Source organism: Staurois parvus, unplaced genomic scaffold (genome assembly GCF_062004578.1).
Source record: "Staurois parvus isolate SC_StPar_1 unplaced genomic scaffold, SC_StPar_1.0 ptg000560l, whole genome shotgun sequence".
In the NCBI taxonomy this organism is placed as follows: Eukaryota; Metazoa; Chordata; class Amphibia; order Anura; family Ranidae; genus Staurois; species Staurois parvus.
Window position 1 is genome coordinate 456,605 of NW_028318356.1, and position 23,154 is coordinate 479,758.

General features: G+C 42.7%; 2 protein-coding genes across 3 annotated transcripts in view; one reads left to right on the plus strand and one right to left on the minus strand.

Annotated features, from left to right (window-relative positions):
• The window catches only part of HENMT1 (HEN methyltransferase 1), a 53,816-nt gene extending 49,891 nt beyond the window's left edge, over positions 1 to 3,925 (plus strand). Inside the window, exon 7 of the mRNA XM_089691285.1 lies at positions 3,222 to 3,925. Within this exon, the coding sequence (XP_089547411.1) occupies positions 3,222 to 3,644 (423 nt within the window). The 3' untranslated portion in view covers positions 3,645 to 3,925. The remainder of the gene's footprint in view (positions 1 to 3,221) is intronic.
• Positions 1 to 23,154, minus strand: part of F13B (coagulation factor XIII B chain) — a 75,269-nt gene that overhangs the window by 14,759 nt on the left and 37,356 nt on the right. Inside the window, exons 9-11 of one of the 2 annotated variants that reach the window (XM_089691277.1) lie at positions 14,327 to 14,524; positions 14,060 to 14,239; positions 6,005 to 6,344 (exon numbers count right to left, since the gene is read on the minus strand). In XM_089691277.1, coding sequence (XP_089547403.1) covers positions 6,133 to 6,344; positions 14,060 to 14,239; positions 14,327 to 14,524 — 590 coding nt within the window. In that variant the 3' untranslated portion in view covers positions 6,005 to 6,132. Of the gene's footprint in view, positions 1 to 6,004; positions 6,345 to 14,059; positions 14,240 to 14,326; positions 14,525 to 23,154 lie in introns of those variants that run through there. The other variant, XM_089691278.1, reaches the window with a different exon arrangement.

Below are 23,154 nucleotides of genomic sequence, written 5' to 3' on the forward strand. Positions count from 1 at the left end.
AAACATTCCCTCTTACTCCATCTGTTGAACATGGCAAAAGCGTGTATCCCACTCTGCTGGAAACAAACCACACCCCTGCCCATCAAGATTTAGTTTGCAAAGGTTAACGAAATCCAACTAATGGAGGTGCTCATGGCTACGATACACCTCAGAGAGGATCAGGTCCGTAAAATATGGTTCTACTGGATGGAATTTACTTTCACTGCTGAATAAAGGGATATCCTGGGTTCCCAAAAGTAAAACTTGGGCCACTCCCTTCGGGGTGTCACCATAGATCCCATCAGACTCTCCGATGCCAGTCTCCCTTGGGCAGCACACTCGCTCCCCCTCCCCTTCACCCCTTTTATTTTGTGCCGCTATATGTCTCATTCAGCTTTTTTTCTCTCTCTTATTCTACCTCTTGAAGAGGTTATGTTATACAAGATATTAGAGTTTAAGTGTGTTGGAGACCTTTGGGCTGCAAGAGTGAACCTGATTATGCCTAGATGACCCATCAGTGGTATATTTATTTTGTCTCCTGTCTCTTACTTCTAGCCTAGGCTGTTTTGTTGTCAAGAGAGCCTGCATATATAATCCCTGTATGACATGCAAAATTGATAAAGAATTTAAAAAAAAAGGAAGAGACAAGCAGATTATTTGTTCCTCCCAACTGTATCAAAACAGATAGCTCACTGCTCACATTTCTCTGTCTGCCTATTTTTAACTGCAAAGCTATTGTAGGGTGCCCACTGTTGCCTTGTAACACTTACGGAAAGGCATAACTTTCCAGCAGAAATAATAAACCTGCTTCTCTTTCAATGCTGTCCTGAGAACACTGGCCTGCTGTTGTCCACTCTTCACAGCATGGCACTCTCTAGCAGTATGTCCCAGTCTATGACAACAAAAGCACCCAATGTGACTGAATCTACCATTCCCAGCCACTTGCTTCCAACTCTCAAGCAAAGCTGGCATAGGAATCCCATCTATTTCCTTTCTAGGGATCCCCATCTTAAGTAAATCAGTCCACATTTGTCTCCTGGAGACCATGAGCCTTGCCTTCCTTTTATCTGATCCAGTTCATTCATCTCTATTTGAGCTGATCAGATTCCCAGCTTCCCACTTATCAGAAGTAACAGTGGCACATGTCCTACTTTTGCTTACAGGCTTAGGGTCTTAGTCCTGTTAGGGCATCATTAGACTTGTTTATGAGGGCTGCACACCACCTACAGTGGTTTGAACACACTTCAAAGCCACTGCTGATTTGACTTTGAGCTCCCTACTTTCTAAATCCCTTACCTTGCTTGCAGTTTTTTCTAAACACTCAGTCGTCACTGGAAGCTGCTCTTTCAGCAAGTCTCTTTCTACTTCTGCCTTTTTTTTTTTTCAGATTCAATATTTAGAGCATGCAGGAGGTGCAGACTAAACACAGCAACTGGCAACATCACTCCCCTACTGAACACAAAACTTTTAAGACTAAAATCTGAGGAAAAATCCTCAGATGAGATCTCCATCACCCCAAGCTCTGTTCAATGGAATAGCATAAGTAGCAAGCACCCTGCAATAGACATCCTCTGACTGTCTCTGGCCCAGGCAGGCAGGGTGCACACCTTCTCCTTGTGAACATCAGAAATTTCAGCAGCCTTACTTTTACTAAACAGTGTATGCAGCATCTTTACTCAGCACAAGCAACAGAAAAAACACCACAGAAAACAGATATGTTTCAGTTTAGCTTTAGCACAAATCTGGCCACAAGCCCCCAATTGTTTTGCTTGGCCATTCAAGGTTCTTTTGATAAAAGCCAAGGAAGCTTAGACCTCTGTAATGTATGAACAGTTTTACTAAACAGAAAATCTGCACATATAACTGCAGAAAACACAAATCATAACAAAATATGCCTAAAACATGCACAAGCTGACTATGTGATAGGCATACACTAAAAGTTACTTAACTTAGTTCTTTCTGGCAGTGGAGTCTTCTCACAGTTCCAGGATCTTCCTTCCGTCCAGCACAAAAACATCTATTGCTTCTTCTTTGTCTCCCAGAACCACAGTGTTTGCCTACATGCCTGTTCAAAGGTCTTTGCCTCCCCCTAACTTCCTGTACATCATATCCTCTGCTGAGCTCATAAACCAGTCCGACTGGTTCATTTGTATATCAATAGGGGAGGCTTAGCTTCTAAAACAGCACATTATCTTAAAATCTAATAATTTAATATATATCTAAGCTATAAAAACCACAAATCATCCATAGCATCACACTCACTGATGCTTAATCATAACCCGCTGTATATGCATGCAGGTATGTTATATATTAAGCCAGTAATTAGCGGTCAAAGCTTAAAGCAGGCCATAGATGACGCAGTGTTCTTTCCCGCAACCACGGGTTTCAGGAAAGAAAATCGCTTGGTTCCCCCATTAGTTGTCACCCTAGGACTGGAAATGTGTTATTGGTAGGATTACCAGGGGAAAATGTCTTAAAGAAAACTAATGCAATCACATCTAGGGATCTGTGGAGCTGTGATAAATCCCTTTTCTGTTTTTTGGCGTAGATATACTTTAAGCATTGATACAAAGTTATTTTCCGTAAAGTAAGAACAGGCTTAAATTGTGATTAATTAAGAAATGACTGTCAATGAGAGATTTAACCTTTTTTTTAACTATAATTTCACAGTTTTTGAGGGAAATGAGATCTGCTAGGCTGAGCACTCATTTAGGGCTTAGGAACCCCTTTCTTCTACTTTTTCTCCTTCACTTGAAGTGGCATATTCATAATGATATTACAAACCCAAACCTCTTCACTTTGTAGAACTATAATATAACGTGCAAGAATGTCCAACTCTTATCTGTCAAATGCCTAACTGCATATGATTAATACTGACCCATTTTCGGTATTATTTTTGTCATTTTTTTTAACATGGTTGAATTTTCAGCCCTCGCTGTAATGTGCTGAGAATCCTATTTTCTTGGTTTTTACATCTGAAGTAATCATTTTCACTACTCTTAGGCTAGTGAATATGTCCAGTGAAGTTTTTGGTGGAACTTGCATTGTACATATGCATGCATCACTAGACTCAATTCACTGTTTATTTTATAATTATTGCATTGTTGTTAATGCGTTATACATATAGTATTTACTGGAGTTCGTCTGTAATGAGGACATCTATGCATATTTTCAGATATTGTGGCTTACATTATGTTTAAAGATAACTAACAAAGGAAATCTGTTTTAATCTGCAATAAAAGGTACTCCATGTGGTATATCCAAGTCTCCAGGAGGAGAAATATCTTCGAAGAGCTGTACTAAATGTGGCTCTGTTACATGCCGACCGCATGAAAAACAGCTTACTAGATTCTCACAGGAACAGAGAAGAAAATAAGCAAGATATAGCAACTGGTGTGACTGACCACAGAGATGCCTATAAATATTCAGGATGGTCTTTCGGTTTAGAGACTGAAACACAAAGTGAGGAGAATGAACTTACACAACCATTTATCCAAGGGAACACCATTCATATTCCCCTGGAAGCAATCTTCATCTCAAAGGTCAAAAAATTGTGTGGGAGTTTAGATGTTCTAAGAAATTTTATTGCAGGAGAAGTCCCTCTTAGTGAAGATGGTAAAACAATAATGTATTCTGTTAATTTGGATGATGTGCAGGAAGTTTAATTATTGGGATTACTTAATACATTTTTTTTACAATACAAGCATTAGAGCTATCTTTCAGATTGCATGGCACATTGGGATTTTCAGTTTTTTTGTTTTTAAATAATTTTGGATCATTGTAACACTTTATCTATAAAACAGAAGTAGTCCCTCCCTTGATACAATGTCTGTGGTAGGGAAATGCAAATACGATAACAATATACAGAATAATTTGGAGAGGCTCGGTTGCTGTATAGTATTATTGCTTCAATGATGATGATTTATTAAAGGAATTGAAAAAGTTTACACAATTTGTATGAATATTCACTTGAGTTATTCAATCGTGTTCAGATGACATGCCTGACAAGAGTCCTGCACCTCCCCAAAACATTGCACTAGCACTTATTGTCATGTGGTCACTTTAATGAATATCTGGATCATATGATATGAATTCATGATGTGCTGGTGATATATCCTTTCCACTGTGTACTAGGCACCCTCCAGCTTTGCTGTAGTAATAACTCTGCTGACCACTTTCCAATGACAGTGGTGGTGTTTGTGCTGCTCTTTTTTGTTTTTGCACATTTAAATCTTACCTACTGAATGCTAATTTTCTGTCTAACTGCCTACATATCCGTCTGTACATTTACACTTGTAAGAAAATGTTCTTGATCTTGTAAGCATTCAGAATTTTTTATATTCATGAATGGCTCCTAAAAGGGTATGTGATCTTTATCTAAGTAATAATAATGAAAGTCTTTTTTAAAGACACTTTAACTTCTGCACCTATACTGAACTAAATCCTTAAACACCTATTTGATAGGTTGATGGAAAAGAGAACCTTCAGTATTAAAAAGAACTTTAACCTTCATCAAACACTTTTTATAGCTGCTGAAAATACTTGTTCAACAGTTAGCAGATATTTAACCCATTCTTCTATATCACAGAAGAGGTCAGGATCTGTTATTCTACAACATTACTTTTTTTTCTGCCCATCTGCTGTAAATGTTTAGAAATAGAGCCATTTGCACCACAGCAATTGGTATTGCTCTTCAAAAATAGGGTATGCAATAGTGTGGATGTGTTTTTTCTGCAAGAACACAGACAGAAACCAGTGTTTTCCCCTGCAGTGCACAGAAACATTGGTGTTTACATGAGTAGGGATGCATACGGCCATTCACTTGTATGGCAAACTATACACTATACCTGGGTGTGGGAAGATGCCAGGAGTCTTACACTAGTGCATTATTTAGCCTCTCACTGTCCGTGTTCATAAGGCCTAATGGCCCTTTCACACAGGTCTGTTGTTTAAAAAGGTTAAAAGGACTGCATTCTTTTCCATTTTGATAGACATAAATGGGTGCTGTTCATGTACATCCATTCTATTTATGTCAGTCTTTTTGCAAAATACATGTATTTTTGTTTATTTTTTATATATGTGCAAAACGGATCTAAGCTGGTGACAAAAATTAATGTACAAAAATGGAACTGAACAAAAGATGAATGTAGAAACTGATGTTATGTGATGTAAATTGATTCAGTATTCAGTTTTTTAATGGCTTGAACTGACAACATGCACGAAAAAGGGGCCCTAAATTGAACCTTTGGAGGCAGAAATATGAAAACTGCTGTTGCTGACTTACTGTTACAGGGAAAGTCCTATTTGTGAACCTAGTGATTGACTAACCTAATCCTTTCTTCCCTGTCTGCTGAGTTGACAATCTAAAGCAAGCATGCTTGTTCCAGGTCAGTTAGTCACTTGGTAATGAAGTCAGGATGACAACCCCAGAGTCTTTAAAATAATCAGCAATGGCATCTACCATGTTTCTGTCTTTATAAATTAGTTACGAACTTTTGTCATTATTATGCAGTGCAATGCTGAGTTTTTGCATATATCTACACAACATTAATGTAGTAGTGCAGTTTGTGATTCAGGTGGTCTTCAGAAAACTTTAGATGGGCAGCAAATTTTTCTTTAATGGAGAATAGTGGTTTCTGCAAGATACATTTCTATGAGCTCTACTCTTCTTCGATCTCTTGCTGGATAGTCACTGATGTTATTTGCTTAGGGGTTGTACCCCAAAAACAAACCAGCCAATTCAAGGTGAGCCAGATTCGTTCATGTCATGCATGTTCACACACATACAGATGATACTGGAATTTTGTTCCTTATTCAGACCTCTTACACATTATTCAGAGCATACTGAGCAGTTTAATGGCCCTAGTATTCAGGAAGTGATTTGTAGGTAGAAGGAATACAACCTTTTGTATAACAGTGCAGATCCTCATGGTTACTTTTTTAAAAACTGCATAGGCCTTGTGTATGTTGTCAGTGTTAAATAAAATTCAGTGTTCGATGTGCATTTCAAACACACTGCAAAGTATACAGTGAAGGTTTCACAGTACTTTAATATAGTAATTCTGTGGGAATATTTTCTAAAGTACAGTAAAAAAAATGATTTAAGATTATGTTGATTTGCTAGAAAATGTTACATTTGGAGCAAGTGAACTTTCATCGATTTCTTGGGACACATTTTGGATACTTTAGTTGTCCAAATTTGCACTCACTCCTTAAAGCAAATGCCACTGTAGTCTCGTAGTTCTCATATCCAGCCATGCAAATGAAATCAACAAACTCCCCGTGCAAAATGTAATCACTGTACAAACTCCATTTCAAATGTATATAGTTTTTACCCATTGCTTCTCTGGATAAAATACATGGTGCTGCAACAAACCAAGCAAATGTGAACAGATTTAGAATGACCAGAATACATAAATTAGTTTTGTAAGTTTAATAAAGAATTCTATCCAATTCTGAAAATTCAGTTTTATAGAAAATCTAAAGTATCATATTTTCTAGATCATATCCACCTTTCCATCCATCCTATCATGTAAACTATTATAAAAAGCCTGGCTGGTGGTCGTAAACCAGAGTAACAGCAGGAATAAGGTTTGTGTGGCTGTTGTCAACAGGCAGGAATGCTGAGTGTGTTAGTGCCAGCTCCCACTTGTTTACAGCAACCACATAACCTCCACGCTAAAGCTCTGGTATCTTAGACTGGCAGCCATGGCGAGCATGGTAGGTGGATATGACAAGGTTTTATGTTCAAATTACATGATATGACAGTTGGGTTGGGGAGAAAGCTACATTTAAAGCAACCCTATAACCTTGCCCACTCAGGGGAAAGTAACATAGTCTGTTTAAAGCTTACTCCCTATAAACACCTACACAGAGCTCTCTTACTGCTTCTTTTTGCAAGACACCGAGTGCTTATGACTTCATGATGCAGGGCCCTCTGATTCCTCTTGTATTAAATTGTATTGTAACTGTACCGTCTGTCCTTATGTTGTAAAGCACAGCGCAAACTGTTGGCGCTATATAAATCCCGTATAATAAAAATTATGTGGGCCTAATGGCCAATCTGAAGTCCCAGTTCATCTGATGGAGGAGGTGATGTCATTGCTTTTTTTAAGCTGCAACATCAGCAGACATCATGTACTTTGATTGTGGCTGTAATGGATAGTAATGAGAAGCACTGGAGATGTGAGTATAAGGTGGTCAAGGGTAGGGCTTAAATAAACCCAGCAGCATCTGCTCAGTGCTAAAATAGAAGACTAGCCATAGAAATTGGGAGGTGTTGAATGTGCAGAAACTACCTTTCTTCTGAATGGCAATAGAAGAACGAAAGCAAGCTGCTTTATCTAGTGAAAATCAATAGCACTCAGTCCAAAAAAATCCTTTGAGATTGAGTGGCCATCAACCTTTGTGACATAGTAAAATATTTCTGCAGCACTAAAATATAAATAGTTCTGATATGTATAAACCATATATATCATGCATAAAATGACAGTTTGTGATAAATACAGTGAGGAGCAGAAGTATTTGAACACCCTGCGATTTTGCAAGTTCTCCCACTTAGAAATCATGGAGGGGTCTGAAATTCACATTGTAGGTGCATTCCCACTCTGAGAGACAGAATTAAAAAAAAAAAAAAATCAGGAAATCACATTGTATGATTTTTAAAGAATTTATTTGTCTTGTACTGCTGAACATAAGTATTTGAACACCTAAGAAACAGCAAGAATTCTGTCTCTCAAAGACCTGTTACTGTGCCTTTAAAAAGTCCACCTCTACTCCACTCATTAATCTAACTTAGTAGCACCTGTCTGAGCTCTTTAAAGACACCTGTCCACCCCACAGTCAGTCAAACGCCAACTACTACCATGGGCAAGACCAAAGAGCTGTCAAAAGACACCAGAGACAAAATTGTGGACCTCCACAAGGCTGGAAAGGGTAACGGGGCAATTGCCAAGCAGCTTGGTGAAAATAGATCAACTGTTGGGAGCAATTGTTCGAAAATGGAAGACTGCCAGTCTCCCTCGGACATGCAAGATCTCACCTTGTGGGGTATCACTGATGATAAGAAAGGTGAGGAATCGGCCCAGAACTACAAGGGAGGAGCTAGTCAATGACATGAAGAGAGCTGGGACCACAGTTTCAAAGGTCACTGTCGGTAGAACACTACGCCGTCATGGTTTCAAATCATGCATTGCAAGGAAGGTTCCCCTGCTCAAGTCATCACATGTTCAGGCCCGTCTGAAGTTTGCCAGTGACCATCTGGATGATCCAGAGGAGGCATGGGAGAAAGTCATGTGGTCAGATGAGACCAAAGCAGAACATTTTGGTCTAAACTTCACTCATGTTTGGAGGAAAAAAAGGATGAGTTGCATCCCAAGAACACCATCCCTACTGTGAAGCATGGGGGTGGTAACATCATGCTTTGGGGGTGCTTTTCTGTGAAGAGGACAGGACGACTGCACTGTATTAAGGAGAGGATGAATGGGGCCATTTATTGTGAGTATTTGAGCAACAACCTCCTTCCCAAAGTCAGAGCATTGAAGATGGGTTGTGGCTGGGTCTTCCAACATGACAATGACCCGAAGCACACAGCCAGGATAACCAAGGAGTGGCTCCGTAAGAAGCATATCAAGGTTCTGGAGTGGCCAGTCTCCAGACTTAAATCCAATAGAACATCTTTGGAGGGAGCTGAAACTCCGTGTTGCTCAGCGACAGCCCCGAAACCTGACAGATCTAGAGGAGATCTGTGTGGAGGAGTGGGCCAAAATCCCTGTTGCAGTGTGTGCACACCTGGTCAAGAACTACAGGAAACGTTTGACCTCTGTAATTGCAAACAAAGGCTTCTGTACCAAATATTAACACTGATTTTTTCAGGTGTTCAAATACTTATGTTCAGCAGTGCAAGACAAATACATTTTTTTAAAATCATACAATGTGATTTCCTGAATTTTGTTTTTAAAATTCTGTCTCAGAGTGGGAATGCACCTACAATGTGAATTTCAGACCCCTCCATGATTTCTAAGTGGGAGAACTTGCAAAATCGCAGGGTGTTCAAATACTTCTGTTCCTCACTGTATGTAAAAAGCTCAAGGTGACTTCAGTATTCCTAAATTCATCAATCTGTAAAATTCGGTGAGAGGCAGCATACAGATAAAATGCGCACTCACCAGATGCGCAAAGGTATGGCGCAGTGTATAAATAAATGGAGGTCTGCCAGGGGGTCCCTCTCAGGATGGAATTGGAGTCAGCCCAGGATGAATGTATAGCGTCAGGGTGGAAATTCAACCGGAGGTCCTCTTTAAGGACACGGGTGCAGCCTCTTCAATATATTGGGATAGTCACCAGGGGGAGCTCTGTATCCCTTAGACACCGAGAGGCACAAGGGGCTCTGCTCTGGGCGAAATCTGGAGACTTAGAGAAATACTGCTACATGGAGGCACGGGTGGGCAAAATCACGTACAGTTGTGTTCAAAATAATAGCAGTCAGACATCACTAACCTGATCAATCACTGTTTTTGGTAGAAATGATATTTCTACATGGCAAATAATTTACTAGCAGGTGTAGTAGAGTAATAGAAATCCAACAGACCCAACAGTCATGACATGCATGCTGCTGATTCTGTGTAATTGAATCACTAATTGAAAGGGGCATGTTCAAAATAATAGCAGTGTGGAGTTCTATTAGTAAGGTCATTCATTCTTTGAAAAACAGGTGGCAATTATTGCCCTTATTTAAGGAAGGAAGGCAGCAAATGTTGTACATGCTTTTTACAGTGCATTTCTCTCTGAAATTCTGAGGAAAATGGGTCGTTCCAGACATTGTTCAGAAGAACAGCGTACCTTGATTAAAAAATTGATTGGAGAGGGGAAAACATATAAAGAAGTGCAAAAAATGATAGGCTACTCAGCTAAAATGATCGCAAATGCTTTAAAATGGCAACAAAACCTGAACGACGTGGAAGAAAGCGAAAACCTACCATTCAAATGGATAGAATCGCCAAAATGGCAAGGACTCAGCCAACAATCAGCTCCAGGAAGATCAAAGAAGGTCTAAAGTTCCCTGTGAGTACTGTTACAATTAGAAGACGCCTATGTGAAGCCAAGCTATCTGCAAGAAGCCCCCGCAAAGTCCCACTGTTGAAAAAAAGACGTGCTGACGAGGTTACAATTTGCCAAAGAGCACATTGACTGGCCTAAAGAGAAATGGCACAACATTTTGTTGACTGATGAAAGTAAGATTGTTCTTTTTGGGTCTAGTGGCCGGAGACAGTTTGTCAGACGACCCCAAACACTGAATTCAAGCCACAGTACACTGTGAAGACAGTGAAGCATGGTTGCGCAAGCATCATGATATGGGGATGTTTCTCATACTACAGTGTTGGGCCTATTTATCACATACCAGGGATCATGGATCAGTTTGAATAAATCAGAATACTTGAAGAGATCATGCTGCCTTATGCTGAAGAGGAAATGCCCTTGAAATGGGTGTTCCAACAAGACAACGACCCAAAACACACCAGTAAACGTGCAACATCTTGGTTCCAGACCAACAAGATTGACATTATGGAGTGGCCAGCCCAATCCCCGGATCTTAATCCAATAGAAAACTTGTGGGGTGACATCAAAAATGCAATTTCTGAGGCAAAACCAAGAAATAGAGAAGAACTATGGAATGTAGTCCAATCATCCTGGGCTGGAATATCTGTTCAAAGGTGCTAGAAGTTGGTTGACTCCATGCAACACAGATGTACAGCAGTTCTCAGAAACAGTGCTTATACAACGAAATATTCATTAAGTGATTCAAAGGAAAGCAAAATCTTCAAACATTTTTCAGTTTATATAGTGAATGTTTGAGTTTGTAAAGAAGAATACAAACACTGCTATTTTTTTGAACAGTCTAATATTCACTTTTCTTCAATTTTTCTTAATGTTTTGATTTGGAATAGAATGTGTAGTGTTCCCAATGCATTTATATGTATGGAAATAAAAGCTATTAGAAGGATTTTAACCCCTTCACGCCGGATCGTCCCGGCGTGAAGAGGAGTTCCTGCGCCGGGAGGTGGGTGGGACGGGGTGTGGCTTAGTGTCATGTGGCCGCCGTGATGTCATGTCACAGCCGGTCACATGATCGGGAAAGGTCGAAAGAGCGGACCGGGACCTTTCCGTGAGTACCTCACATGTGTGCTGGGAGCGTGCAGGGCGCGCGCTCTCAGCACATATGTTTTTTGCTACATGAACGCAAATGTGCGGCCGCTTGGCGTCTAGGCCCAGACGCAGGGAGGCCGCACATTTGCGTGCGGCCGGCGTGAAGGGGTTAAGCTTTATTCACTTTTTTCAACAGACTACTATTATTTTGAACACAACTGTATATATACGTGATTTTGCAGTTTTGGTGACTCGCCACAGGCATCCGGCAATCTCCGAGGATTTCCAACAGGGGAGAGACCTGTATGTAAACAATACAGATCTCTCCCCTGTCAGCCCACATAGTAAAACAGGACACAGTTAACCCTTTGATCGCCCCACATGCTAACCCCTTCCTGCCCAGTGCCATTAGTACAGTGTCAGTGCTTTTTATTAGCACTGATCACTGTATTGCTGTCAGTGACACCAAGTCAGTTCCCCCCAGTGTCAGAATGCCTGCTGCAGTCCCGCTATAAGTCGCTGATTGCCACCATTACTAGTGAAAAAAAAAATCCAGTATATATACCAGCATTTGTAAATGCTATAGCTTTCACGTAAACCAATTAATTTACAGGTATTGGGATTTTTTTTTTTAGCAAAGAAATGTAGCAGAATACATTTTGGCCTAAATTTATGACAAAATTAGATTTTTTTTATTTTTTTACTGGACATGTTTAATAGAAACATTTAAAAAAATATAGGGTTTTTTTCAAAATTGTCTGTTTTTGTTTATAGCGCAAAAAATAAAAAATGCACAGGCGATCAAATACCACCGAAAGAAAGCTCTATTTGTGGGAAAAAAGGACATAAATTTCATTTGGGTGCAGCACTGCATGACTGCGCAATTTTCAGTTAAAGTAATGCAGCGCCATATCGCAAAAAATGGCCTGGTCAGGAAGGAGGGTAAATCCACTGGAGGGCAAGTGGTTAAGGTACATGTCTGGTAAAATAAAAAATATTCTGTGAAATACGTAGAGTGGATACAACCCACTGCTGTTTTATATTCCGGTTTAGCTATAGTATATGAGTGTGTTTTCACTATATGGGAAGTTACCTGTTTGAAACTTCCTGTTCCTTGCTTTCTTTCAGTTAGTTCAGACATGATACAACTAGTCAGGTTTTCTTTCCTGTTCTGTACAGGAAGTAAAAAGAAACCTACCCAAGGAGTGATGAAGAAATGTGGCCCTGAAATGCCTCAGGGCGGATTTACACAAAGCATGTGGGTGGGAGTAGTTCATTTCAGGATTCCTAGTTTTCTGCTGGCTTTACTATGTATTGGATCAAGTGAAATCTTCCCTGATTTATACCACAGTGTGGACTGTACCTGTGCACTCAGGAAATGGTTTGTAAATGCAACATTTATTGCTTTCTATTGTTATTTTTAATAAACTGTTCTGATCTGCGTTATGTAGTGCGCCTGTACTGTCATTGTGTTTTATTGCCTATTGTTGTGTGCCTATAAACATATCTGATGACTGTGGTGTGTGGATGCATGAGATATTTAGGAATGCACTGTCCCGAATTTACTATATTAAAGTGGTTGTAAACCCTTACATATACCTAGTAAAGTGACTAGCTTCAGGTGAAACAGAGCTGAAATCTTATACATGAGTTGTACCTGTTTATCTGCAGTATTTTCTTCTCTACAGACATTCAAGGTGCATAATTTATAGGTCTTGTCTGACCTTTCAGAAAGCAAGGGGTGGAGAATGAAGTTACACTCTGCAGGAGAGCTGATTGGAGGGAAGCAACACTCTCCCCCCCTTCACACAGGAAAAGAGCTGAGGCTGTCAGTTGCAGGCTGTGCATTTGAGCTCCCTCCCTTTGTCACCTTTTTGGCGGTACAGTTACAAGATTTGACAATAGAAACTTGGAAGACTTTAACGCACAGTGTTATGTTGGACTTCATTTATATAAGGACTTTAATTTACTAAGAAATTGAAGATATTGTTTTATGTTTTATTGTGGCAGCACCTTTATGTCCTTTTTTCTTTTTTTCATTTATAGTGATTTTATGTCACTATAGGAGGGAAGCTTCACTTCATATACAGTCAGGTCCATAAACATTGGGACATCGACACAATTCCACAAGTGGGAGGCACATATGAAAACTATTGTAATTCCTACACCATTCACCTGATTTGGATGTAAATACCCTCAAATTAAAGCTGACAGTCTGCAGTTAAAGCACATCTTGTTTGTTTCATTTCAAATCCATTGTGGTGGTGTATAGAGCCAAAAATGTTAGAATTGTGTCGATATCCCAATATTTATGGACCTGACTGTATGTGTTTTATTTGCGACAGCCTTATTTCTGACACCTTTATGTATAATTTATTTTCTACCATCTTATTATTTAGCTTTATGTCTCATGAGATGTGAGTTTTTCTGCACCTGTTTCTGCAGTGAAACATTGGTATCGTGTGGATTTTTTCTGTGTTGAAATCTGCAATGTGTATGCAGTTTTTTGCGCAGATAAAAAAAGTTCCCTCTCTTGTCACCTTTTTTCTCTTGGTGTCAGTAAACGTGTCAGAAATGACTCATGCAGACAGCATGAGGCAGCAGACAGAGTGACACGTGCTATGGACTGAGACAAGTGCACACTATAGAGGGATATGCTTTGTTCACATTCCATGTCTGAGGTTCACAACCACTTTAATTAAAAAAAAAAAAAAATCACAGTTCTTTTCACATGAGAACTGTAATATGGATGTTTATAAATAAGAACTTTGCCTGTGGCCTAGCATTGTCTTTAAAGGGCTTTTCCTGAAATATTGGCTCCTTATTAATTTATGGATGGAATTTTGAGGATCTTCCTGAAAATGAAGCATAATACATAGTATGGAAAACCAAATAATTCTGTACATTTCTAAAGGATGTGACAGAATCATCTTACCTATGCAGATAGGGGGATCATCCCATTGTCCGTTGGAGCAGCGCACTGTGCTTTTTCCATTCAAGTAATAATGCTCTGAGCACTGATAAACAACCACAGATCCTGGCATAAAAACTTTCTGCAATGAGTTAACCGTGCCATGCGTCACAACAGGTGGAGGACCACATGACTTCAGTATACCTGAAGAAGTATATAAAAAAAAATGTGTTGACAATGCAAGTTAAATCACAATGTGTGGAAAGCAAAGCTTACATTTTATTTTCCCACCTTTCATACTGCAACTGGGATATAAAATGTGGCCATTTTGACATAATCCTTTTAGTTCAGTGTGTGTTGTTGTGTCAAATCCATCCAAGCATTTAAATTCCACCATATCACCATGTAAAAATTTTGAATTGATCTCAAAACTCCATTGAAGATCCACATTTCTTTCTTGCATTTGCAGTACAGATACTGTACAGGGCTCTGCAAAGAGAAAATTGCTTTTTGTCAGGGTGTATCACAGTCTAGAATGCCGTAAAAGGAGGCAATTTGTCACTGCACTTTACAATGGAAGCACAAAGTTATATTACACAAAGAAAGAGATCTGAAAGATCTCAGTGCCTTACTATGACAAATTAGGAAAGCATGGAGTACCAAAGAGAAATGTCCAAGGGGCAGTGAAGCTGATGCTTTACATCACAATAAAAAAACAGATTTCCTGTAGGCTTGATTGGTTAATGAACTTTTATTTTTGTTGCTCCACATTTTTCTTCATTTTATGCGTGCATCCAAGGTTCCCCTGTGTACAGCACATGCACCTATCATTTTAGGAGCAACCTTTTTAATCATTAATCCAATCCTTGGAAGTTAGAACTCTTCTACTAAATCTATCTTAATGTCCAGCAGTAACTTTCACTAGTATCTCATAATGATATGACAACTTGACAGTTTGTAAAATACAACTATATGCAGTAATCAGCACTGGAATGCCAAAGATGTGAGAGAGTTTATCAAGAAGGTTGGACTTTTTCATTCAGTTTTCTCCTTTAGACATAAAGGGGGTGGCTGTTGCTGCAGATGCTAAAAAGAAATTTGGAGCACATGACAGATTGATACCCATGTCACTTGAAAAAAATGAATTGTTCAGTTTTCAGCAGGTAACTCATGTTACACTTGTGTGTACCATGCGCTATCCACATTTATAACAATGTTTATGTAAAGGTTCTAACAAGCCGAACCAATGCACTGTTTAATTGGGCAACTATGTGGCAAATGAGGTTTAATGTTGATAAATGTAAGGTTATGCACTTGGGGGCTAAGAATATGCATGCATCATACATACTAGGGGGGTATAACTGGGGGAATCAATGGTGGAGAAGGATCTTGGAGTTCTGGTAGATCACACGCTTAATAATGGCATGCAATGCCAAGCTGCGGTTTCTAAAGCGAGTAAAATCCTCGCTTGTATTAAAAGAGGTATAGACTCCAGAGAGAGAGAGAGATATCATTTTCTATTTCAATGGTTTTTATTAAAGTTTTTAAACAGTATAAACAGAGGCAATAAAACACGTCCACGTAGGGGCTATCAATTGCACAGATAAACAAAATGCAAAATAAAAACAAAGAGGGAAAAACAATGCTCTAATGCCAACAGGGCAAAAGGTACGCCCACGCAGGGGCTATCAATGGCACATGAGTTACAAAACATTAATGTAACTGATTATAACTAAATGCAGCTGTCCAGTCACACCAAAAACAGAGAGAGAGAGAAAAAAGAAAAGAGAGAAAAAAAAAAAGGGGGGGGGGGCAAAGAGCAGGGATTCAAGAGCGCCAATACCGAACGCCATTACATCCCCAGACTAGCCGGGGGGAGTGAGGGAAGGGCATATTGCAACCACGGCTCCCATATTTTCAAAAATTTACGTTGGGAGTCGTTGCGGATACTCGACATCTGTTCGTTGAGCATCATAGTGGTCATACGATCCCGCACCCCCTGAAGGGACAAACGGACTCCTCCAGGCCTGAGCAATTGTTCTAGTGGTGGATAAAAAAAGATAGGAAGCCAACTTCTGCTGGTGAGCCAAGAGGCCCGGTATGGGGCAATGAAACAAGGCATACCGAGCATCCCGGTGTATGGAGAGATGGAACAAGGTGAAAAGGAGGCCAAATACACGAGACCAAAAACGAAACAGTCTCGGGCATGACCACCAGATATGTAATACATCACCACGATGACCACAACCCCGAAAACATTGATCACTACAGGCAGGGTTAGCCCGGGCCAACCGAGCCGTAACCCAGTACCAACGAAACAATACTTTATAGGCTGCCTCCAGTGTGGTCGTGTTAAATGAGCATTTAGCTATGAGTGACCAGGCCTTATTCCAGTCCTCCGGATCCACAGCCACTCCGAGGTCGCGCTCCCACTGAACAACATATGAAAGAGAAGTATGCGACGAGCGTCTGTTCAGAGCTGCATACAGAAGGGATATAAGGCCCGGAGCGCCGGGACGCTGTTGGCAGAGCTGTTCAAAGGCAGATTTCTGGCACGGGAACGCAGAAGTACCCCGCAGCGAGAGCAGCCAGTGTCGCAATTGAAGATATCGAAAAAATTCCTCCGGGGGGATATTCCGGGATTCCCGAAGAGAGTCCCAGGTGGGAAAGGACCAAAAAATCAAAAAGTGTCGCACCTGCGAAAAACCATTAGTCACCCACCAAGAAAACGCTCCTGGGTGATCCAAACCCGGCGGGAAAAGAGGGTTGTTAATAATTGGGAGCAAAGGCAGAAAAGGTGACATCAGACCACCAGAGTAACGTACCGAGTCCCAAACTTGTAGACCATGAAGTAACATCGGACTCAGTGCCATAGGGCGCAGGGCAGGGGGAAGCCATAGAAGCGTCGACAGTGCGATAGGGGCACAATTAGGTAGTTCCAACAGGACCCAGAGGGGGACGTCGGAAGAGGCGTGCAACATAGACAGCGGGGCAATCTGGCTCGCTTGATAATACTTAGTCACATTAGGCACCCCAAGACCACCCTGAAGTCTATGGGCAAAAAGCGTACTTTTGGATACTCTGGGGTGCTTATCAGCCCAGATAAAACGCATTAACTTCGCCTGAAGCAACCGAAGAAAATGAGGGGGAACCCGCACCGGGAGTGTGCGAAAATAATACAATTTCGGCAAGATGGTCATTTTCACCGAATTAACCTGTCCTATCCAAGACAGGTGCGGAAATTGCCAAGAATGCATAAGAGAGGATAGAGAGCTAAGCAATGGATAATAATTTGCAGCAAACAAGGAGTCATAAGTGGGGGTCAAGCGAATGCCTAAGTATTCAAGAGAAGAGGAAGCCCATTTGTAGGGGAAGTGGGATTGTAGGCGCGAAACCAAATCTGAAGCCAAAGTAATATTGAGGGCGACAGTCTTATCCAAGTTGATACGGAGACTCGAAATCAAAGAGAAGCGCTCAAGAACCTGTTGCAAATTAGGAAGCGTCGTCAGGGGGTTAGTAAGAGTCAGGAGGGCATCATCCGCAAAAAGGTTCAGTTTGAATTCCTGTCCCGCGTAAGGAACCCCCGATACATTGCAATCGGTCCGAAGCGCCAAAGCCAGCGGCTCAAGCGCCAGGACAAAGAGAGCTGGGGATAGGGGGCAACCCTGTCTCGTCCCTCGCCCAATAGGAAAGGGGTCTGAAAAATACCCAGCGTATCTGACGGAGGCCGAAGGAGAAGAATACAAGGCCTGAATCCAAGAAAGGATAGAATCCCCAAAACCCCAACGAGACAGCACAAACCGCAGATATTCCCAGGATAGAGAATCAAACGCTTTATATATGTCTAAAGACAGTAAGAATCCCGGGATTTTCCGCTGTTGCAGAAAATGTATAAGATGGACCACCTTACGAACGTTATCACCCGCCTGCCTCCCGGGGACGAACCCTACCTGGGCCCTGTGGACCAGGCTACGCAAATATTTATTAATGCGGAAACTAAGGATCTTGCCCAATATCTTCAGGTCTTCATTAAGAAGAGAAATAGGCCGGAAGGCTTGCGGTTCCTGTACATCATCGGTCGTCTTGGGAATCATGGCGATATGCGCTCTAAGCGCATCTGGGGAGGGCGAGGAGCCCTGTCGTAATGCATTAAAATACTCAGCCAAAAAGGGCGCCAACAAGGCTGAGAATTTCTTATAATAAAGACCGGAAAAGCCGTCGGGACCTGGGGCCGCGGTGGACCGTAAAGATTTGATAGCTTGGAGCACTTCTGGTACAGTGACACCGGCATTGAGTGCCACCTGTGCTGCCTCGGATAACCCAGGGAGTCGGAGATCTTGAAAGAATGCCTCTGCTTGAGCCACGGGGAAGGGATCTGGTTTAGCGTAGAGGCGTGAAAGGAAGTCTGAGAAACGGGAAACAATCTGCTGGGGATTAGAAGTACAGCCACCTGTAGGAAGTCGCAGTCGAATCGGTTTATGGGGTTTCCTCACAGAATTGAGTTTCCTGGTCAGCATCGGGCCTGGCTTATTAGCACAGGAATAAAATTTGTGTTTGGTCCAACGCAGGGCCCGTTCCGCCTCCGAAGAGGCAAGTAGGTCCAACTCTGCCGCCAGAGCGTCCGGAGCGCGTTTATGGGCCGCAGATGGAGATGACTTCCAACGTGCATCCGCAGAGGCCAGGAGAGAATGAAGCTCCAAAAGTCGGCGCTCCCGCTTCCGGACCGCCGCCAGCTGTATAACATGACCCCGCACCGTGGCCTTATGCGCCTCCCATAGGGGCACTGCCGAGGAGACCGATCCCATGTTTTCCGTGAAGTATGTTCGTAAAAAAAATTCTATTTGTTGGCAGGTAGCCTGAGTGGTCAATAAAGAATCATTGATGCGCCAATGAAAAGGGCGCCGTTCTGACCCAGAGAGGGCAAGGAGAAGTACCAAGGCGAGGAGGGAATAGTTATCCGCCTGACCAAGGGAAGCTGCTGAACCTGCATAAATATATGATCAATTCTACAAAAACTATCATGAGGACTGGAATAGAATGTAAAGTCGCGTTCCGTTGGGTGAAGCTCCCTCCAGACGTCCGCCAGCCCCGCTGTCCGCAGGAGAGAGCGCATACGTTCCTCCAGCACCAAGTCATGAGAAGGGGCCGCCCCCCGTGCGCAGCGCCTATCCAATGCGGAATCCAAAGTAACATTTGAATCCCCCAAAACAACAAGAAGACCCTTGGAGTGTCGGAAAACAATGGTGCAAAGATGTGAAAAGAATTTATCCTGAAAACGATTAGGCGCGTAGTAAGAAACAAAAGTAACCTCCTGGTCCCAGAGGGTGCCTTGCAGAAGCAGATACCTGCCCGTGGGGTCCGCTATATTCCTAGCACAGACAAAGGGGAGATTGCGTTTAAAAGCAATCAGGACACCCCGACGCTTCTCAGGGGCCGAGGCCGTGTAAAAGGTGGGATAGTGAGGTGAAAGATAACGTGGGGTGGAGGACTGAGAAAACCTGGTCTCTTGTAAACATACCACGTCAATTTGTTGCGATTTGAGGTGATGAAAAACTTTAGCCCGCTTCTGAGGCGAATTAAAGCCTTGAACATTTTGTGAATGAATTTTCAAAAGGGGTGAGGCCATGGCGGCATCAGGGCAACACGCTCAGCAGAAGAAACCATAAAGCAGCTAGCAATGTCCGCTCCCAATGGCGATCGGACCGTGGCGTCCCGGAACCCTGCAGAAAACAAAAACAAAAAAAAACAAAGAAGAAAAAAAAACAAAGAAAGAAAGAAGGAAAAGGACACAAAAAGAATATACAATAGTGCAATCGTGTCACGCCAATGGTGACGTGCATCCTACAAATGAAGGATACCAGTTAGGGGTGGCTCTACCACCGGACACATGGCTGCAAATGGAAACATCAGAAACATAAGCCCCCAGGGGGCAAAAGGACAATAAGGCAATAAACACAATAGAATGGGGTACCAAAGCAATAAAACTAAAGGTCCCAGGAGCTAGGCCACCGTGATGACCTTGCCATAGCAACCTAGAGAACCATGGGGCTAACCCCCTCCCACCCAGCCGGGCCTACCAGATCAACCTCCCACCCTGAAACCAGAGGGAACCCTCACTCCGTGCTACCAAAAAAAAAACGGAATACCATCACCCAGGCCCAAAATAGGCTGCGGCAGCAGAAAGTCATAATTCTCGAGTCCATGAGGAGACCCCCCCCCAACCAGGGAAGGAACCCAAGGGGGCACACTGGATCAGTCCCAACCCGTAATGCTGACAAACTGGGGGAGCCCTAAGGGCCAAACTCACGGTCCCGTCAAGGAAGTCCATCGGTGAGATGATACATGGGAAGTCCAAGACACATCTTCAGCCCGGAGAAGAACAGGAAGGACTTGATCGCGAAGGGGTCTGAGGGAGGGCCCTGTTCCTATTGGATGACCGCTCCCAGATGCGGCTTGGAAGAAGCGGCCTCGCCGGGGATCCAGATGAATGAGCTGGGCTCCGATCCGCAGCCTCAGGCGAAAGAAGGTGTAAAGATTTCAGGAGAGAATGGGCCTCCTCCGGCGTAGCCACAGAATGACTGCGGCCCTGGTAGGTGAAGGTGAGGCGAAACGGGAAGCCCCAAGCGTATTTGATACTGTGTTTTACCAGGACCGAAGTGAAGGGCTTCAATTGGCGACGCTTCTGAAGAGTGGTCTGAGAGAGGTCCGCAAAGAGCTGGTAGCGATGCCCCTGGAAGCTGAGGTCAGGGTTGTTTCTGGCCGCCAAGAGGATAGTTTCCTTAGTGCGGTAATACGTAAACTTGATGATAATGTCCCTCGGGGGCCCATCCGGTCGTCTGGGGCCCAACGCACGATGTATGCGGTCAGATTCAAGCCGGTCAATGGGAACAGCGGGTGTCAGCTCCTGAAACAGAGCTGTAGCAGTGGAAGTAAGATCCGCGACCGTTTCCGGGATACCCCTTAACCGCAGATTGCCACGGCGGGAACGATTCTCGAAATCCTCAAGCCATAGCAGCGCGTCCGCCAATTCCTTCTTGAGGTCGCACAAATCCTGTTCGTGATTTTCCATGACCGTGGCCGCAGCGTCCATCTTATCTTCGAGGTCGTTCGTCCGGTTGCCCAACTCGCGAATCTCCTGCGAAAGACGGTCGGCCAGCTTGGAGGTAGCGGAGGACAACTCGGACTGCAGCATACATTGGAATCGGCGCAGGAGCTCAGCATCCCGCAGAGATGGGATGGGAGACTGCAGGGATGGCTCTGGTGCCAGGTCCGACCCACCTATGGATGGTGACAGCGGGGGACCCAAAATCGCGGCTGGGGCTCCATCTGAGGTCCCGGGCGGGAGCCGCGAATCCGTGGCCGGGATTCTGGAAGTCCGCGGCGGCCGGCCCAAAATCGAGGCCCCAGCTTCAGCCGCGATCTCCGGCGGGTAGGCCGCAAACTCCGGAGCAGTCTGCCGGGAGCTGGAGGCATGGGCGGCCGGCGTTTTTTTGCCCATCAGGGCACCGGAGAGACAGGGGGCCAGGGAGGAAACAGGGGGACCCCCCCTGAGGAGTGAAAATCGGCCGATGTGTCCAGCGGCCGAGGAGTTAATCTAGAAAGCAGCCATCCTGGTTGCTGCTCACGAGTGCCCCACCGAGAGATATCATTTTATCCCTGTACAAATCATTAGTAACACCTCATCTGGAATATGCAGTTCAGTTTTGGGCACCAATTCACAAAAAGAACATTGGAGAACTGGAGAAAGTACAGAGAAGGGCAAACAAACTGATAAGAGGCATGGAGGAGATCAGCTATGAGGAAAGATTAGAGGAACTGAATTTATTCTTTCTTGAGAAGAGGAGATTAAGGGGGGATATGATCAACATGTATAAATACATCAGTGGTTCATATAGTGAACTCAGTGTAGAGTTATTCACCCTGAGGTCATCACAGAGGACAAGGGGGCACTCTACGTCTGGAGGAAAAGAAATGTAATATCCAGACATGGAAAGGTTTCTTCACAGTGAGAGCTGTGAAAATGGAATAGACTCTCTCAAGAGTTGGTTCTGGCCAGCTCAGTGGACTGCTTTAAAAAAGGGCCTGGATTCTTAGATACACAGAATATAACTGAATACCAACATTTATAGATAAAGCTGATCCAGGGAATATCCGATTGCCTCTTAGGGGACCAGGAAATAATATTTTCCCCTGCAGGAGCAAATTGGATCATGCTTTGCTGGGGTTTTTTGCCTTCCTCTGGATCAACTGTGGGTATAGGATTATAACATTTTTTTTATTTTTTTTAATGGTTGAACTGGATGGACTTTTGTCTTTTTTCTGCCAGACTAACTATGTGAAAGCCACACTACCTCGTCAAGGCCTTCTGTATAGTGTGATCCTCACTCTACTCTAAGGGGGATCTCTTGTCTATGTTGTTCATTTACTGAAGACAAATAGACCGTGCACTTTGCAAGTGCCATTGCTGTCATTTTCCCCAGAGCTTAGTGAATGCGGTGAAGCTCTGCTGATTCCCATCATCCAGCCATGTCCAAGTAAAAATGTTTTTTGTTTTTTCCCTTGCACCTGATTGAGTGTCACATTCACTAAGCTCTGGGGAAAATGAGAGAAACTGCACTTACAAAGTGCACAACCTATTTTCCCTTTATTAAATCAAACCCTATATAGAATATATAGCAATAGATGGGTTAAGGGCAAGTACTGTATGCCTGGAGGCAGTTCATTGATCCCTAAAGGTGCAGGGACATACCAGAAGGCCAGTACAGAACAAATAATAGCAGCTAAAGGAATCCAGTGTGCTTGTAAACTAATTCCAGCAAACTAAACAAAATGGCAACTACCACAATTTATAACTAAATATTAAAGGAAGGGTTTTAAAAACAACAAACATTTTCACAGCACAAATGCCAGCTATCCAGCAGAAAATAATACTAGGAGTTTGCATTAAAAACAGAGGTTTTAGTTGCAGAGTGCACGTGGGGTGCATAGATTGAGAAAGCCCTAACTATGCTCAGAAGTAATATTTTCATGTCTTATATTATCTTAATTATAAGTAGCTCTAGTCTGCAATACTGAAGCCTTTTGCTGAACAGGCTGGTCTATCAATGTAGCGCTGCAGA